Source organism: Chelon labrosus (assembly GCF_963514085.1).
Source record: "Chelon labrosus genome assembly, chromosome: 19".
NCBI lineage: Eukaryota > Metazoa > Chordata > Actinopteri > Mugiliformes > Mugilidae > Chelon > Chelon labrosus.
In genome coordinates this window covers 11,398,787-11,418,027 of record NC_140352.1, presented here as the reverse complement: position 1 = coordinate 11,418,027, position 19,241 = coordinate 11,398,787, and the positions used below count along the sequence as shown (strand labels likewise).

Below are 19,241 nucleotides of genomic sequence, written 5' to 3'. Positions count from 1 at the left end.
TGCAAAGGTCGTCCTGTGATTTAATGATTAATCTATTTACTGTTAAATTATGAACAATAACATTTAGAGTTTCATTTTTCTTTGCATAACCTATCAATATCTGTGCCATCTTCACTGTGGCGTCTTGGCAAATTCATTTGCTCACCAGTCAAAGATTTATGAAAAATCCACTCTTGCGTAATACGCTGAAACGACAAGATGACTGCTGCCATGAAAAACGGCTTAAATCTGGTAGCAGATGTAAATCCTCATTTTAGGAAAGCCTCCAAAACAGAGCAGGTCTGCTCCCCCAGATATGGTTATGTTATGTGATCGTCTGTTTAAGCCCATAATCCCTCTCTGGTCGGGACAGTCCACGTCTGCCCGGAGAGAGTTTGCTCAAATGACCTCGCTGTCCCGCCGCCGTGAGGGAGCACGCGTCGGCAGCCATGCCTTTCAGCAGGAGTGAGCCCCGTTTGACGAGAGCAGGATCATGCCCGCCGCTGGCCGCGCGATGCTGGCTGTGATGCCTCTGCTCCTGAGCACGGCGCTGGGCTTCAGGCTGTGCCCCAGCTCCTGCCTGTGCTACGAGTCTTCCGACTTGGTGGACTGCAGGTCTCGCGGGCTGCCCCGGGTCCCCCCCGGCGTCCCTCACGGCGCCTGGCTGCTGGATCTCAGGGGGAACAAGCTGTCGGAGTTGCCCGCGGGATCCTTCGTGGGGCTGTGGTCGCTGAAGATCCTGATGATGGCCAACAACAGCATCCACACGCTGCAGCCGCAGGTACGACAGAGGGGACTGGGATGTGTCTTCTGCCCTTTGTTTTAGATTCATGTGAGAATACGTAAATACAAAATGCTTCGACCAAATGTAGAGGTCAGAATTAGTTTGACCTACATGGTGGCTTCTTATAAACCGCCTGGTAGTTTAAAACACCAGGTTTTATATTTTATCTGAGTGATCTAAGTAAGAATTAATGGGATTAAACATAGTCTATGAGGCCTGCGTAGTTGGAGCCCACCACCGTGTCACTTCTAATCACTGTCTTCGTTTCAGTCTCTGTCCTCACTGCAGTTTCTTGAGAAGCTGGACTTGAGTTTCAACCGTCTCCGCTGGCTCCCTAAGGACTTCTCCCAGAGTCTGACCTCCCTCCAGGAGCTCCGGCTGAACCACAACCTGCTGCAGCACCTGGACTCCGCCTCCCTGGGGGGCTCTGAAAACCTGAGGAAGCTGGACCTCGGCTACAACCGCATCCAAGCGCTGGACGTCAGGGCTTTCAACAGCCTGTCTCGCCTGAGCGTCCTCAACCTGGAGGGGAACAGGCTGAACGCGCTGAAGGACGGAGTCCTGAGCCGCCAGCAAAGCCTGGAGGTGCTGCTGCTCGGCCACAACAACATCTCCGCCATCGAGGCCGACGCTCTGGCTCCCCTGAGGAGTCTGGCCCTGCTGGGCCTCCAGGGGAACCAGCTGCAGCACATCCGGTTCAAGACCTTCCTGAAGCTCCAGACCACCGACACGCACCTACAGATGTCCTCCAACCCCTGGACGTGCGACTGCGAGATGGAGCGCGTCTTCGGCAAGATCCAGCGCGTTCGACATCTGCACGTGGAGGACTACAAGGAAATCGTCTGTCACGCTCCAGCGCAACAGGCCGGGGCCTCCCTGGCCTCTCTGGACAGCCAGCTGTGCGTAGCCGAGACCGCCTCCGTGCTCATCATCACCATCACCGTGATGCTGGCCGTGATCGGCGCCCTGGTCAAAGCCGAGTGCAACCAAAAGAACAAACAGTCCGCAAGCGACGCAGAGGCTCAGAAACAAGAACAGTAACCCGTGTTTTATTGATGAGCAGGGGGCAGCAAGCTTCTGGGACCGACGTGTGACTGCAAAATGTCACGTTTGGACGTCTTTGAAGCTTTTTGTATTTGTACGGCGGCCTTCGTTGTGAAACAGCAGGACAAGAAAGACGGCAAGTGCATAAATGTCCCTTTAGAAGCTGACACAGTTAGATTTACTGGTGTAGCTTTGTAGTAAATCAAATTATATGAAACTACACCTAAATATAACCGTGAAAACAGTGATTTTCACGCAGTTTCGTCCATAAACCTTTGGACACTTACACATTTGTTGGTATCTTAGCCGTTTACTAAATCTTAAATATTATACCCTAAAGAGTAGACTCTCAGCTTTCATTTGAGACTGTCCAGGTAGAAATTACAACAATTTTTATCCTTTTTTCTTTTATTCTCAGTGGCTCAGATTTAACTAGACATACGTGGAATATTCCTCCATTATTTCCTTGTGTATTAAGCAGATAAAATGCTCAGCTTTGTCCATAAACTGTCCAAAAAAATCTCTGTGTCCTTTGGTATGTGAAGAACTGGTTGCATTCTTATATCTAATCATTTAGGCATTGATCTCCTCACACCACATGCTAAACAGTTTCTATTTTGGCTGTGAAATAATGTAAAGTCAAGGTCGCACCGTCCCCGGTTCACCTTCTTAGTTGAACTAATATTATTGTGACACTCTGACAGGTATAATATAGTTCAGTGAGATTAACATCTTTATGCAAAGTCTAACTGTGCAACAGCTGAATAAATAAGCTGATTTTGTCTTGCTATTATTCGTGCACTGAACCCTTTACACAACAAGCCATTTTTAGCCTCAATGGAAAAATGAAAGGTGTCGCTTTTAGCAGCAAATCTATGATCGAGACGTAGACGGACGGATCACGGACGTCTGCTTTGATTCAGATTATAAAACACGGACACAATCCACGCTATAAAATGAAAACATCTGAAAGCCTTTAATGCATATTCCATCAGTCGTCCTGGTAATTATGCTCATTAAAAATACTTATGTGTAACGAATGCAGCGCTCGCATTCGTTCTGTTTAACACTTTGTCGGGCTGAGGCGGGCGGGTCAAAATGATACAAAAATTCTCAAAAATGGACAATAGTCATTTCACTTAATTTCATACAAAAAGAGCTGCACCAAATATACAAAATAGTGTTTATTAAATTTAATGCACAACATAAAAGCGACGCATCAGACAGTGTTTATTGCCAAATGGCCATAAGCATAGCCCTCCCACTTCCTAAGCAACACACTTTATCCCTTAATTTCTTTACTGGTAACATATTTGAACGGTGCACTGTAAAAAACGTTTAAGACTTCTGGAGTAACTGTTCCAAGCAGATTTATGCAATCAATTCTCAGTGTCATGATTCAGAGCATAACAAACAAAACTGTAAACATGAATACCAATAAATTATTAAAACTGCAAACAGGAGGAAGCTTGCGTGTTTCTTTATCTTGCAAAAGCAACGTTACCAACCATTAGGCGAGGACAACTGACGCACCTTACATCCAACCGTCTCAGCTTGGAGTGCCCAGATCCTGAGGTGTCGCTGAGCGACGGCAGCTTAAGAGTACAAAGTCAGACAGAGACGAAAAGGTAAACGATCTCATCCCGTGCAGACGCGTTGGTCTGCAAAAGCTGTCTGTGAGAGTCAGAGGCTTCAGCCGTCAGTGGCCAGGATGAGCACGGCGCCGAAGATGCCCACGTTGTGGCCTATCAGCTTCATCTGGTTCCAGAACTCCACCTTGCGAGTGGAGTGCCAGTAGCCGAAGTTGCCGTCGATGAGCAGGACCACCAGAGGGAGGACGGTGGCCAGGATCTGAGCGGCCAGGCGGACGTAGCAGCCGGAGAGGAAGGCCAGGGCGAGAACTCCGAACAGAACCTCCAGCAGCATCAGAGTGATCTCTCCCCCTGCTATGTGGTCCAGATAGGGCAGCCTGTCCTCTTTGCTGTGCTGCAGGGAGTACACCTAGTGGGGGCAGAGCGGTACTGCGCTTTTTAAAGTATCAAAAACAGGCTTTGGCTTTGGCTTTATGTTTAAAAAAAAAAAAAAAAGAATTTATTAATGCCTGGTTTGTACAGATAGGAGTAGCAGTCCATTTTCACTTTGCTAAATGAGGTTAAGAAGATTCAAACATAACGGTCTTGATCTAAATTCAAACATCTGACATCACAGTTTTTAAAATAAAAACATGTTCAGTTAAAAAAGACTCAAACTTTTGCATTTAAAAGGGATTAAGAGTTTTCCTGATTATCAAAATAAGTGCTGGCCAATATACTTGGCTAATGGTTGCAGTTCTAGTTGAGATCAAATGGTTCATAGCAGCACAGATAAGAGCCACTTAAAGATACAGATACACTACACCGGAGATGTTTGGTCCTCTTACCATGCAGATGAGGTAGACTCCCAGGAAAACCTGTCCAGTAGACTGCATGGACCTGCTGCGAGGTTTCTGTCTGTATACCTCCCCCGCCCCGCTGGCTAGAACCAGAAAGCCTCCAATAATGGCCAGCGCTCTGGAATACATTCGTACCTGCAGGGCGACAAGGTTCAGGCAATAACAATCAGTGTCACTGACAAAAAGGGTATAATTTTAGATGTGCAGTTTTGGCCCAGATCCAATTTGACATGCATGTGTGACACAGATCTCCATTAGTCTCATAGTTCAACACTGATTTAGCCCCGTATTATCTGCCCATAAATCTGCACATACCTTTTTTTATAAGAATAAATATATCTCAGTTGAATTTGAGACAATTAAAAGTCAAAACATGTATGTATGTGTCTTTTGTATCTTATTAAAAAAAGAAAAAAGATAATCTGAGAGGTATTGGTGAGGGGTTTATTAGCACAGGTGCTAAACAAAACAAAAAAAACAAACTTCTGTTACATTTGGTCTCATTCTTCATTCACTAAAAATGGTAATAGTTCCTACTTTTTTGACATAGCTACTTTTACATGTCCAGAGTAGTGCTGCAATCTGTTCTTAATATGCATCACTGTAAATCATTGTCTTGTGTTGGGAAACATCTTTATTTTGTGTACAATCTCAAATGATAAATTGTGATATTTGTTTTCCATTCAAGGAAATATTACAAGTAATCATTTACACCAGGGAGCCAGTTAATCGCTCGTCTAAACTTTTTAAAACCTTACTGTTGTCACAAAAAGACTTCACAATGATTTTAACCATTAAAAACCTTAGGAAAAGCATTCCTAACGTATCATACTTTAGAAAGCAGTAATCATCACCAAACGTGAAAGGCAGGTGATGATCCGTACGTACTGAACTACCCAAGAATACAGCTGTAACCGAGTTTCACTCACCTTCAGCCAGTCCCCGTAATACACCTGTTCTCCAACATACGACGCGTAAGTACTGATGGCGACCTGTATGGCGGAGGCCAGTGCAAACCACCTCCTCTTCACGCCAAAGGACATGAAGCTGGCGCAGAGCACTGCAGCCCCCATGTCTACATACAGGTATGGTATATGGATGTCTGGTTTCCTGAGGATGACAGTGATTAAAAAAAAAATAATTATGCACTGATTTACAGTTTGTTAGACATTGTTTGTCTCATATTTTGTTGTAAAATTGAGCAGCAGTACGTCTGATACTACATTTAAACTTAATTAATGCTACAGCTAGTTTTGATTTTTATAATTAAATCAGCTGTTTTTGTGATTACTCGTTTAGAACTTTATTAACAATAAGACAGCTAACAATAATTGCACCGTGCTGTCTATTACGCCCAAAAATCAACTGAATCAGTTAATAATATTTGTATAAAAATCTTCCTCAGTGTGAGTTTTCACGTCTTACGTAAGTGGAACAATGAACAACCGAACATTTCAAGAACAACCTGGCCCATTATCAGGAAGAGAGAGGAATCAAATGTAGCTGCAATAAAAAAAAAGTTTATATACTAATTACTGACCAGCAACTATAAACCCTGACAGAGGCTTTTGTGTGTAATGCTGCAGGATGGAGAACTACAAGCAAATACATGCAACACAGCTTTAACTCATGAGGCGGTAAGCAGTTAACATCTGTGCAATCACTGACATAAATTCAAATACACTTACTGTAAAATCAGGTACTTAAAGGTGCTTATTGTAAACTGAGCGGGCTAGGGTCAGGCAGGTATTATAAATGATTTGCACATTTTCCTTTGAGCTGCTCTAATTAAAGGATCCCTCAGAGGGGTGTGGCTGTGCGAGTTCACCACACGTTGAAACAACACAGACTCAAGTGTACATAAGAGATTGAAGCCACGATTAGACAAGACAAATTACAGCCTTTCTGCTGTCCGAATCCAAATTACAGACCAGGCAAAATATAACTTGCCATTTTAATTTAAACAATTCCACATGTCTACAACCTTTAGTCTGATGTTTGTGTTTAGTGTTTAGCTGGTGAACTAGAACTCCTATTACTTAGATGAGTTTTCACATTTGACAAAAAGAAAAATGCTAAACTAACTTTGTCGTTACTTAAATACACATGTGCCCCTATAACAATTCTGACAACTATCTTAGACATTAAAAAAATGTGTAAAAAATACGCTGAAGTTTGACTCAAAACTGCCGTTAGCTTGTTTGCTAACGCTAGCTAGCTGCTCCAAAGTGCGCTACTAGCTTAAACTTTACCTTTTTGAGTCCGCTCGTTCAGCGAACAGCATCAACATACAGAAGCAGTTCCAAAATCCAAACCGGGTCAGAATGAACGCCCCAAGTTGGCTGAGAAACCTCAACATCTGCTTCCTGCTGGGACCTGCCATGGTTGCTGCTCATCTGTCCGCCAACGACGCGCAAGATAACCAATGGACTTCCGGGCAAAAAAAAAAAAAAAACCTTCACGTGTCAAAATAAAAGTACGCGGTTGTTTCCATAGTTCAGTGAACGAGTCTTTAAATCGAAATACTACTCTGATACTCTTATTTTGAAATGACTTCCTGTTCTAGTTGAAAAGGCCTTTTATTATTGGCTAACGGGAGCGGACAGATTCACTCGTGGGAAAAGGGGATAATGTTAAGGTTCGACAGCGCCATCTACAGGACAAAGGAGGTAACTACAGGTACTTTTAGAGGTCATTAGATGAAAATGGGCCTGCTGAGAGATGACCTTATTTTCTGGGAAGCAGAGAAATAGATCAATAGTTTGTAGTAGTACTGATTGATTCTATTGATTGCACACTTTTGAATCACTCAAAACATGGAGTCGAGTTCAGAATCATTCGTCAAACCGAATTAGAAGAATAAAAAATAATGAATATCACTGATTATTATCATTGTTTACAGGCAATTAATTTAATTACTGTTGCCTGAATAAGAAAACAGAGAGAAGCTATGAGTGTGGAAAAACTGGGACAGTCCCACTAAATATATGTAAATATAAATAATACAATTTCCTTTAATTAGTTGATTAATGATTAACAATTAAATACAAATGAATACACAGCAAATTATATGCAATTATAACTGTGCAGTTAACTGAGTGGAAACACAATGAATATAATTACGAAGAAATACAAAAATATGGTGTTTTATTTAATTTGAAATTTCTATTGGTAATACGTATTAGTTAATTAATATTTAATTAAATAATTTAATACAGTTCAATTCAATTCAATTCAATTCAATTTTATTTATATAGCAATAACAATAACAATAACAATACAAATCGTCTCAAGATGCTTTACAAAAACCCGGCCTGAAACCCCCAGAGCAAGCCTGAAGGCGACGGTGGCAAGGAAAAACTCCCTTTTAACAGGAAGAAACCTCGAGCAGAACCCAGCTCATATGGAGGGACCCATCTGCCTAAGGCCAGCCGGGTACAGACAGAAGAAAGAGAGAAGAGAACAGCAAGATAAACATACATCTGTCATAGATACACATATCTGACTAAAGCGTACATGTGGAATCTTATGATACAAACTTATGATGTTACATGACAGTTTGAAAATGTAAGAGGAATCATAGGCAGGTTGGAGAATTGTTCATTCAGGTAGGAGTGGATAACTGCAGGATTCCATGAAGACTGGGCAGCCTGATGAGACCATGACAACAGATGTAGTATAGAGCTCCACAGGAAACACACCACTCCAGGCCAGAGATACTCACAAGAAGAAGGGGACACACACACACACACACACACACACACACAGCAGTAAACATTCTACATAGTATTAGCACAGAATTGCATGACTAGTAGTAGATAGGATATTAGAGGGCAAGAGCTCTGTGCCAGAGAAAAGAAAGTGGAGGATGCGAGAGAGGAGAGCGAAGAAAGGAGGACATGTGTTTGGTGCATCGTCCCCCAGCAGCCGAGGCCTATAGCAGCATAACTAAGAGATAACAGTGTATGCAGCCCTGCGATAGACTGCCGACCTGTCCAGGGTGTACCCCGCCTCTCGCTCGATGACAGCTGGGATAGGCTCCAGCACCCCCCCCCCCCCGCAACCCTTCACAGGAATAAGCGGTTACAAAAGATGAATGAATGAATGAATCAATACAGTGTATGTGTACCTGTACATGTTCTAGTGCCTTCATATTATGTTCCTTTGTTCAACCAACAGTGTAAAGATATTTAGTTTATAATAGTATTGTACATTAATACAAACATTTGGAGGGTGCAGAGAATGTTTGGCATTTCACTTGATGAATGATGTCTGCAAAAACAGTAAAAGGAGCCCTCATACGGATCAGAGACAACAACAAAAAAACTTGCTGTTAACTATTTTCACTTTGGCGCATTTGTTTTACAGTGAAAGGGAAGTCAAAGAGGGAGTCTACCCATCAGGTGCGCAGTGACACACCAGGCCTCCGTAATGACAAGGAGCAGCTCCACACTGCAGTTAATCCACAGTGACGTGACTGAGGTTAATCTTGAGCACTAACCCAGATCCTGAAAATGGCTTAGTGTGAGTCCCGCAGAAGGTTTTAGTTAAGGATCATGTCTCAGATGAAATGTCAAATGGAGGTGATGGACACGGAGCAGGGGGAGTGGATTCGTCTAGAATGTGCATGGAGAGCGTTGTGCGCTCCAGAGACTGAGCTTGGCTCTCAGTTCATATTCAATAAACAGAAGAGAAAAAAAAGATGCAGGTTGCACTGAAAACTAAACTAAAACTACAGAAATGCCTGAGTTAAAACTTAATCCTGGTTATAAACAAGAGCAAATGAGCATCTGCAAAAAGCCATAAAGGCCTGCTTTCATACTTTGCGCCACAATTTGTTGATTAGAATGACGTTGGAAGACTAAGACAATGATTGGACAGACATCAAAACTAAATAATCAAATTAGTAATCAAGACTGTCCTTGTGTCTTGCGCTGATGATGTATAGACAAGCAATGAACCCAGCTGCCACCACATATGTAAACCTTTATAGCTAATACTCTTCTACACTGAGTATATACTATTACGATGCCATATATCTGGAAAACAAACATGGTAACACTTCTTTAACTTAAATGTTTTACTTATTTAGTGCTAATGAAAAGGAACTGGAAACCAAATGTGGACAACACTGGAAACCAGAGTTTCCAGTTGCTGACAGACTTCTATTTCAGTGTCTCACTTGATTTAAAGGACCTGGCTTCCCGTCCTCCTTCCTGTTCAGGGGTCACGGCTCCTGATTGTTTAATCCCATCACGGGGGATTGGTGACATCAGGTCCAATCCTGTGCCGACGTCGCCCAAAAGCCAGCCCCGCCGGGGAGAAGAGTAGCGGGACGGATCACACAGATCAGTCAGTGTGAAGAAGCGACCGGACTCGAGGAAGGCACACAGTCGATGAGCTCTTAGGAGCCAACACATTTCTCTGATTGCTGGGGATCCCACCATTCAACAGGTAACGACTGCGCATTTGTTTCCATCTTTGAATTTGTCAAGGGAGAAAGAGAGGATTTAAAGAAAAGCGTGAATGTTAGAATGAAATTAAGAAATGACAATTTGCTGAGACGTTTGACATGATTTTAAACCGGGATCTTGATCTCTTCTCGCAGCCAGGATGGCTCGGGATATGTCAGATAAGGAAATCCTGAAAATGGAGCTGGAGCAGCTGAAGAAGGAAGTTAGCACGCCAAGGACACCAGTAAGTAAACAACCTCTCTTCTTTTAATCTTCAGTTTTAGCTGAGAATGCCTTTAAACAAAGTGAATTGGCATCTTCTCTTAAAAGATTTCCTTTGCTAAATTTGTTTCCATCTTTTCAGGTGAGCGCAAACTGTGCAGAAACAGTCTCATTTGTTGATGGACTGTTACCAAATGATCCGCTGATTAAGGGCGTTCCGGACGACAAGAACCCCTACAAGGGAGACAAGGGAGGCTGCATAATAACATAGCACAGGGACATCACGTGGTTTTTTATGAGAGCTGGTTCCGTTGCCGTGATGTCCCTGTAGAAGAAGACGTGTAGATAAAAAATGTACAGTAGAAAGAAGATCTGTGAAGATATCTCTGGATTACTGTATGTACCTGTTGATGTGGAAATGTTTCTTTGTCAATTTGTAATTAAACGCAAATAGTTGTACAAAGCTTGGACTCAACGTGGCTGCTGTGATTATTCATATTAGCATATGTCACTTTCACGGACAGGAGATGAAATGAGGCTGCTCTGACAGAAAATGAGCCAACCCGATGATCGCCTGTGCAAAGCAGGGTAAACTCACAGGAGCTGTGCACCTACTGCTTAGTCTAATTTGTAATAGGATTTCTTTGTCGGGCACCTGCAGGGGCCCTTTGACACAGAGCCGCTTCCTGTATCAGAGTCTTTAAGCTCATTCCGCGCCTCATCCCGGCTTCCTTTTCAAGCTCCCGATCCAATTTGTGTCGGTTTCAATCCGAGCATCAACAAGTGCCCCGTCATTTGCAACACAAGTATTGGTATGACTTTTGAAAGCACAGGTTTAATTTCAGGTTGGACATGAGTGTCTGAGTCCAACAATAATTTGTCTGAACTGTTTTTAGATAAAACTACACACGTTGGTGCAAAAACTGGTCCCGCATGATTTGTAAATTATAATTAGCTGCGCGCTTATAGATGTAGAAAGTAAGTATGTCTGTGAAGACTCCCAGTAACACAACGGCATAATAACCTATAAATAACGACAACTCCAGATTTTTTTCATTTGTTTTAGTGCAAAAAACAACAAGTGAGGAAAATGTTTAAAAATAATGAAATTTCTTAAGAAAAATAAGTGCAATTTGGGCACATTGCTGTCTGCTGTTTAGTCCTGGCTCTCAGTGTTGTGTTCTCTCCAATACTTTGACTAAAACAGTGGACAAATTAGGAATAGCAGTTATTTTCATTGAAAGACTGCTGTCTTCTATGTTTTTTTTGCACTTAGACTCAGAATAGACCCTCTGGCGAGCCGCATTTGGCCCGCGCACCATATGTTTGACACATGTTGTTTAACTAAAACAAAGCTAAAACAAAAGCAACTGTTTGAGTTTTTAGGACCACCTTACATCCAACTGGCTTTTGCAGTTATAAATGACTGGTAGGATGTAAAGTTTTAAGTTTTTATTGGTAACATACCCACCTTAAATAAAGGGGATGATGCTCAGATTAACCAGAGTGGTTAATCTTTTTTCTTTTTCTTTTCACAACACGTTAATGGACAGAAGATCTCCAGGTGTGAATGGGGGTGAAAGGTTTGATAAGAGATGTTATGACTGTTTCGTAAGTAGCTGATACCTGTTGTTGTGTCGTACGCCACTTACGGTGGTTTTATTTATTTTAAGTATTCATAAAACCCTAGCAGATCCAGTGCAATACATGTCTGACACTGAAACATAATTTAATTTTAAAAAAATGAATCACTACATCTGCATCGTGTTACAGCGAGACAAAACATCTCCTGCAGAAATGGAAAGTTGGAAAAGGGTGAGGTGAAATATGCCCAGTTTGGTATAACTTGGGGCCAACATAACAGCTCGCTGCTTTGTTGTGGTCCATGTTATCTGAGGCTGCAGATGAAATCTATAGCTCAAAGTCAACTTATTCAGTGCATAACTTGAGGGCAAAGTCCACGCATGGATCACATGAAACTACTGTGTTAGAGGAACACATGTGATCGTGTAAACTGGGCGACGTTGGAATAAAAGGCAGTAGTGCGGACACAGCAGTACTTTCTCACATTAAAATGATTTTTTCCGCAGTAAAATGTCTTGATTTTTTTCTCCAGTCTCCGAAAAAGTCTGGGACTTAATGTTTTCTCAAGGACGCCAACTCTGTCCTTATCAGACCTGAAACGGTGAAACTCAGTGATTTCTCTCAGCTGCACTGTTGTAAAGACATAAAACTGGACGCTATATGTATAAAGTCTAAGATGACTTGTCCATAGTGTGTTATCTTAATTGCCTTATCAGATATGAGCAATTATACATATCTCCAATTTATCTAGATTTCCTTTGGGCCCTTTAGAATGACTGAGTAAATGTGTTGCTACCTTTAAATTACACTTCTGTCGTTCACAATCAGTGGAGAGATTAAAAACAAACTAGCACAGATTAGCAGCATGCATTATATCCTTTATCTAAATGTAACTGTAAATGTGGCATATCATTATTGGGATGTGTGTCCTGTGAGCTGAAGTAAACTGGGTCTTTCAACACTTTATCTTTACTGCTTGTCGTAACACCGATAGCGTTACGTATGAAACCCCTGGTCCTCTTTTCCAGACCTTTGGCCCTCTGCACAATAAAAGGAGCCTTCTGAGGTGACCGGGCATTCAGAATAAACCCACAACTGCTGCTGCTGCTGCTGCCAAGAGACCGACATCCAAGTCAAGAAACAGCGATTTTGATTGTCTCCAAGATGTGGCTCTTGATTTTCTTAGCCTGGCTGGTTATATGGGTCGGCGGTACGTACTGGTACCTGTTTGGGAAACCGAGCCCGTTCTCCCTGGAGTCAGTGAGGCCTCCTGGACCTCGTGAGTTCGATCAGAAGAAGCGGGACAAAGTCATCAAGCAAGGTAAAGTTGCTGGAGAATAAAATGCGTGTACCATCTGAATACCTAGAATCAGCTACACCTGGTGATCTCTGTAAGAGTTTTTACGTCATCACCACTGTGCTAAAAAGGAACAGAAATCCAACAACTCAAAAAATTCAACTCAATACATCGACCTTTTTCACTGCAAACATTTGTCTTTACTAACATTAATTACTGATCCATTCATACGCCCCAGTGAACAAACAATGAAATCACTGAAACATTTATGTTATTGGTTGCGCTTTTCATTCTATGAGAGATGAATCAAAATGGCGGCTATGAAGAAAGTCCAATTTAGCCTTTAGGTTAGCCTATGTTTTGTTAAAATGACTAATAATTTTGTTATGTCTTCAGTATTTGGACAAATTCAACTATAAAAGTTGCGTTGTGAGTGTTTTAGTGGTGCCGTTTTTTTCTTTACATTTGGACTGAGGTGGGCTCATTCTTTATGCTAAGCTAATGTTAAGCTAACCAGCTGCCAGCTCTTCGCATTATACAGTATATACGTATATTCTTAGCAATTTTGCTTTTCAAACTCAGGTGGGTTTTTATACTTAAAGTCTGTCTAAAGATGGGCAATACACCTTCTGCCATATTTAAAACATTTCAAATGTAGGGCAACCTAGTACTACACAGTTTATAAAATAAAATTATAATTTTACAATGAATTTACTGTCAGCGGTGTCAGTATAACTCCTGAGTGGTGCTCCAGCAGTTATCTAAATGATCTGTCTGCCGTGCCATAATTCAGACTTTATTAGATTAGACCTAAATTATCAGAAATCCAGTAACTGTTTTTCACTGTGTGTGTTTTATCTTAATTAGATTATGATCAGGAGGTCATCCAAACTCGACTAATCTCTCCCATAATGCCAATAAAGATAGAGTTCAGTGTTATGACAGGAAAGGTGTGCAGTGCAACCTTCAGACTGTATTATATAACATATTTATGTAATGTGTGTTTATGTCTCAGGCCCAACACATGGTAACATTTATAATGCACCTTTATGGTAATATTTTACATCTTACTATGTAACTGACTTCTATGTATTCTGTCCAGGTTTCAACATTGACAAAGTGCCCCAGAACCTGGATGTCATTGTCATCGGCAGCGGCATTGGCGGGCTGACGGCCGGAGCCACTCTGGCCAAAGTGGGGAAGAAAGTGCTGGTGCTGGAGCAACATGACCAGGCTGGAGGCTGCTGCCACACCTACATCGAGAAGGGCTTTGAGTTTGACGTCGGTGAGAAGACACATTACATTTGCTAATTTTTAAGGAGAAGCACGCGTATTTTTCCAACCTTGAATCACGATAAAGTTCACGATTTTGATACCTAGATATAAATCCTACGTTGTGAACGTAAAACTTGATAGGCGATGGTCCTAAATTGCCAACTAGATAGTTGTCATACAATTTATGTAAAAAACATTTTAAATAATACATATGGGCAGCACCATAAACAGTAAAACAGATGTGGATTAGACATTTTAATAAGAGACATTTTGAGGTTCATGTAATGTCGTTGTGGAAGAAACAAAATCCAAATGAAGATTTGCTCGGAGGGGAGAAACTTGCCAAGAAAAATGCCAAGGTGACATCAGTATAGCTCTTATTTTGTCCAAAACAGTTGTCTAAAATCAAATGAATGGAATTAATGATGTGAAGACTTATTCCCTTGAGCTGCTTTACAAAAGCATTGATATTTACTACTACTACTACTACTCTACTTGAAATAACTGGACTCTCTGTTCCTGTTTGCCGCTCTTTCGTCTCCAGGGCTCCACTACATTGGTCAGGTCCACGAGAATAGCCTTTTACGCATTGCCTTCGACCAGATCTCTGAGGGCCAGCTGGAGTTTCAGGAGCTAAAGCAACATTTCGACACCATCCAGATCGGCCAGGGCGACAAGAAACGAGAGTACACCATCTTCTCCGGTAAAACCGAGATGAAAGCCCACCTGATGAAGCAGTTCCCCGATGACACAGAAGCCATTGAGACATTCTTTAAAATCATGAAGGCAAGGCTGTTTGCAAGTGGAGGTGAATTTCAGAAACTATGACTTGAACATCCTTAGGAACCTTCTCCATATTCCAACAGGTCTCAGCTAAGAAGACCCACTATCTGGCTACTCTGAAGCTGATCCCGCAGTGGGTGTCTTTATTCCTGCTAAAATCTGGCATTGGAAACCTCGTCAGCGAAGTCTTCCGCCTCTCTGGCACATGTGCAACAGACTTCGTGAATACTCTGACCAGCAACAAGGATCTCCACATCATCTTCTCCTACCTTTTCTATGGTGGGTTCCTCAAAAAGATTAATGCAATGGAAAACATACTCTGCATGATTTTTTTGTGTGTGCATACAAAGAAAGTAAACTGTATCGGATTAAAAGTCTGCATTATGTGTAATATTATGTGGATTATCGGCCAGCTTCACTACTAGATTCAGGGATTTTCTAACCACCTGGTACTAAAGTAATTTTCCCGACCTGTTGGTCTTTAGTTAAAGCCTTGTCCATCAAATCCAATGGGAACTCAAAACAAATCACTGCCATTGTACTCCCCAATATGTCCAAATATTCTTATTATACTGTGTAATTCAAATTAGATTTAAACTCATGAGAATCCCAGTGGTTTTAGCAATTTTGTCCAGGAACACTACCCTGAAGCATTACTGATTACTGAACAGCATCATAGAGCACAGTCCCAGATGAAGGTAGGTAGGGACAGGACCCAGGACAAGACCAGGACAGAACGAGGATGAGGTGGAGTTGGGGAGGACGAGATTTGCGCGACTTTTTGGATTTTTGGCTTTACTAAGCTTTATTAAACTCTCGGTTCTGTCTGTTTAGGTGTGCCTCCGAAGGATTCCAGTGTTCTGATCAATGCCCTGCTGATTCATCACTACAAACGAGGCGCCTACTACCCAAAAGGTGGCGCCAGCGAGATTGCCTTCCACATCATACGCACCATTCAGAAATATGGAGGTAACTGCATGGTCAGAGCGCCCGTCACCCAGATCCTGGTCAATGAAAACGGGGCAGCTTACGGTAAGAACCGAACCCAGCTCATGTTTCACCTGTAAGTGAAAACTGCGCACGAGGTGAGACTGAGTCGAGACCTTTGTGTGTCACGCCACAGGTGTAAAGGTGAGGAAAGGTCAGGAGGAAGTGGAGGTCCGTGCACCTGTGGTCGTTTCAAACTGTGGCATCTTCACCACCTTCCAGAAACTTCTCCCCCCAGAGATTCGGGTCAAACACGGTGAGCAAATAATCCTGAATTACATTATTCATTTTGACACAAGTGAAGACGTTTCAAGGTGAACTTTCCCACTTTGTAGATGTTCAGGAAAGACTGAACATGATGAAACCCGGCAGAGGATCATTCTTGGTCTTCTCTGGCTTTGATGGAACTGAGGAAGAGTTGGGCCTTGTGTCCACCAACTTCTGGCTGTTCAAGAACAACGATATGGACAAGTCGTAAGTATATGCAGAGCACTGACCCCACTGAACGCAGAGGTAGCATTTAGCAACCACAAAGGGGTGCTATTGTATAAGAAGTAGGAATGCAAGAAAAATCGAATCAAATTTAAGCCATACCCAGGAAGGTATACTTGTTTTTGTTGGTCTACTTTTAGGTCATCAAAAATAAAATAATAAACACTGAAAGAATCTAGATTTACTGAACATTACATACAAAGAAACATAATGTACTTTATGCTACTACATTTTCAGAGACAGACTTCTTTGCTCGTCCGCTAGATGGAGTAGAGGATCAGTTATGTTCCCACTCCAGGACTTTTATATGTGACCACACTCCTGAAAAAAGTTTAGGTCGCTCTGACTGGGAGGTGTTTTCTTATTTTTAGGATGGATGATTTCTTCGCATTGAGCAAAGAGGAAGCCCCTGATAACATCCCCATGATGTTCATCACAATGCCATCGTCCAAAGATCCCGAAGCGAAGAAAAGGCATCCTGGTACATGCAATCACTACTTCTCTACCGTTGCCAGAAATGATAGTAACTTGAATTTGTGCTAAAATTAAAAGTTAAAGACAGTATAACGTGTTTATCTTGATATATTTTATCTTTGTGTATTTGTACACAAAATACCAGAAAATGTCTCATCTGAGTGCCTGGTGTGTTTTGTGCTCACAGGGAAATCTTGCATGACAATACTGACCATGGTTAAGTATGAATGGTTTGAGGAATGGAAGGACACTACCGTGCGCAAAAGGGGTGATGAATACTACAACTACAAAATGAGATTTGCCAAGAACCTCTTTGACTGGGCCTGCACTTTGTTCCCTAAAATCAGAAACAAGGTCAGTCGTTTTCTGTCACACATTCACATCTACAGTATTTGCATGTTTAACTATGATTCAGTTGTCAAGTTTGCATGGACAATATTTCTTCAACCCAGTTGATCAGAGACTCAAACTTGTGTATTACATGCCCCAAGACATAAGACCTGTGCAACTTTATTGGCAACACTAAAGACCTAAAGACAGTTTTATTAGAGGAACACCTAAGTCCACGTAAATGTAGTAAATGATCATGTATTTTGTCCAAGCTCTTGTGGAAACTGCTTCATAATGTCAATCAATATGTTTTTACAGTTGGTTTTCCAGGATGTGGCGACCCCGCTGACCAACATGCACTACCTGGGTTCTCAGCGCGGAGCCATGTACTCGGCCGAACACAACTTGGAACGTTTCCATGCCGAGGCTGTTGCCAAGAACAGGTGCAACACCCCAGTCAAAAACCTCTACATCTCAGGTATGAAAAGTTTGATTTTATGTTAAAATGTTCTACAAGCACAGTCGATTATTTCTCTTCTGTGACTGAGTGAAGCTGTCACAGGGGCTGAAAAGCATTCAGATTGACTCCCACTTAAAGTGAAAGGGTAGATTAAGTATCTTATTGTGTGATACTTGCCCACCAACAGTCAGCTTTTGCCAGGTTACTGCATTGCTGCCGTTAAAAATGTAATTCTAAGACAGTCACAAAGCAGAAAAAGCTGTATTATTTTTGAAGCTCTAGAAGACATGAGTTAGATGATAATCTACAAGGTGAGTTCTGGGCCTCATTCAGCTCGTGATATGTGTCTGTGTGTTCCAGGCCAAGATGTGTTCAGCTGTGGGATAGCGGGCGCTCTACATGGAGGCCTCCTTTGCGCCTCAGCAGTGCTAGATCACATCGTCTACATCGACTTGCTTTTCCTCAAGAAGAAGCTTAAGAGGAGGAAAGCCAGGGAGCTTGCCCAGCTGGCTAAGAAGAAACTGCAGTGAGAGTGCTCTCTACTTCCCCTGCAGGGCTATGGTGTAATTGCACTTTGTGCAAAGGAACCCCTTGAGGGGCAGGAACATACCATCGTTGTGTCCTAATTCTGCCCTATACGACTCTTAACATTATAAAGTCTACACAAACTAATGCCCATAGTGCATTTTTCTGACAGTAACATGGATATTATGTCCTGTTTACTAATGAAAAGGAAAGAATCCAGATCTGACAGCCAAAAACATGTCTATGAACATTGTCTTAAGCAGTTAGCAAAATGAAGTACAGAGACTGAAGGTTCACTCACAAATGGCAAGTACTTTTGCACCAAATATCGTCACACTAAAGAACACATTTTACTGGTTATTTCAAGTTCTTAGTTGAGTTTACTTAAGATTGAGTTAGAAGAGTTAGAATGGTGCACCGAGGCCATAGGTGTTGATTTTGTATTTGGTTTTCATGCTTACTTCAAACATGACAGATAAACATTTAATTGGATTTTTAAAATGTACACAATTTCCACTGTTGTAGTATTTGGTATGATATTTCTTGGAGGGCTGGGGATTGTTTTAGTGCAAGTGATATGTCACTCATTTTCAGTATTTCAAACGTCTTACAAGTTGGTTTTGAGATGGTAGCCACAGGTGACCACATCTATGGGATATAATGTGCGTGTATATATATTCTTATTATGATTGTGTGCACACGAAGATAAATTATGATTTTTTTTGTCTTATTTACTGGTCTATGTTAAATGCTTTTGTTCTGTTTTTGTACTGACTGTAGATAGTGTCTTAATCTAAAACTAAGAAACTTCACTAAAAGTTTAATCATCAGTGCGATTACAAGATTTAAGAGCATCTGTTCTTGTAGTGTACAGATTTTTTCTTTTATGATATGGTGTATCTTTATGTTTTGGCAATATGAAATATGAAATACACGTTTCTGTACCTGCTAAATAAACTTGGTAAACCAAAGAATGATAACATGGTAAACTTTCTCAACAAATTTGTCTGGAAGTCAAGTGTATTTGTGAATTTCTTGTGAAATACTCCAGGAATGGAAGGAAGAATGCCAGCAATGTAAGAAATAATGGTGTGAAAGCATAAAAACCTCCTCAGGTAGAA

General features: G+C 41.7%; 4 protein-coding genes across 4 annotated transcripts; 3 read left to right on the top strand and 1 right to left on the bottom strand.

Annotated features, from left to right (window-relative positions):
• Positions 1-472: 472 nt before the first annotated feature.
• Positions 473-2,687, top strand: LOC311504693 (uncharacterized protein; the record flags this gene model as incomplete). The annotated part of the gene is made up of 2 exons (XM_084567928.1): positions 473-760; positions 1,034-2,687. 2 exons carry the CDS (start codon positions 473-475, stop codon positions 1,802-1,804), a joined length of 1,059 nt encoding a protein of 352 aa, XP_084424054.1. The 3' UTR covers positions 1,805-2,687.
• Positions 2,688-2,759: 72 nt separating this feature from the next.
• tmem101 (transmembrane protein 101) lies at positions 2,760-6,637 on the bottom strand. Its single transcript, XM_084567929.1, has 4 exons — positions 6,491-6,637; positions 5,168-5,348; positions 4,227-4,373; positions 2,760-3,808 (listed from the first exon to the last, which is right to left on the bottom strand). Exons 1-4 carry the CDS (start codon positions 6,619-6,621, stop codon positions 3,500-3,502), a joined length of 768 nt encoding a protein of 255 aa, XP_084424055.1. The 5' UTR covers positions 6,622-6,637; the 3' UTR covers positions 2,760-3,499.
• Positions 6,638-9,851: 3,214 nt separating this feature from the next.
• gngt2b (guanine nucleotide binding protein (G protein), gamma transducing activity polypeptide 2b) lies at positions 9,852-10,350 on the top strand (the record flags this gene model as incomplete). The annotated part of the gene is made up of 2 exons (XM_084567014.1): positions 9,852-9,935; positions 10,056-10,350. 2 exons carry the CDS (start codon positions 9,852-9,854, stop codon positions 10,182-10,184), a joined length of 213 nt encoding a protein of 70 aa, XP_084423140.1. The 3' UTR covers positions 10,185-10,350.
• A 2,311-nt stretch (positions 10,351-12,661) lies between these two features.
• On the top strand, positions 12,662-18,800 carry LOC311503914 (inactive all-trans-retinol 13,14-reductase; the record flags this gene model as incomplete). Its single annotated transcript, XM_084566824.1, has 11 exons — positions 12,662-12,818; positions 13,897-14,079; positions 14,614-14,855; positions 14,936-15,131; positions 15,687-15,884; positions 15,976-16,095; positions 16,175-16,313; positions 16,703-16,812; positions 16,993-17,159; positions 17,454-17,613; positions 17,956-18,800. The coding sequence occupies 11 exons, from the start codon at positions 12,662-12,664 to the stop codon at positions 18,123-18,125; spliced, it is 1,842 nt and encodes a 613-aa protein (XP_084422950.1). The 3' UTR covers positions 18,126-18,800.
• Positions 18,801-19,241: the final 441 nt, after the last annotated feature.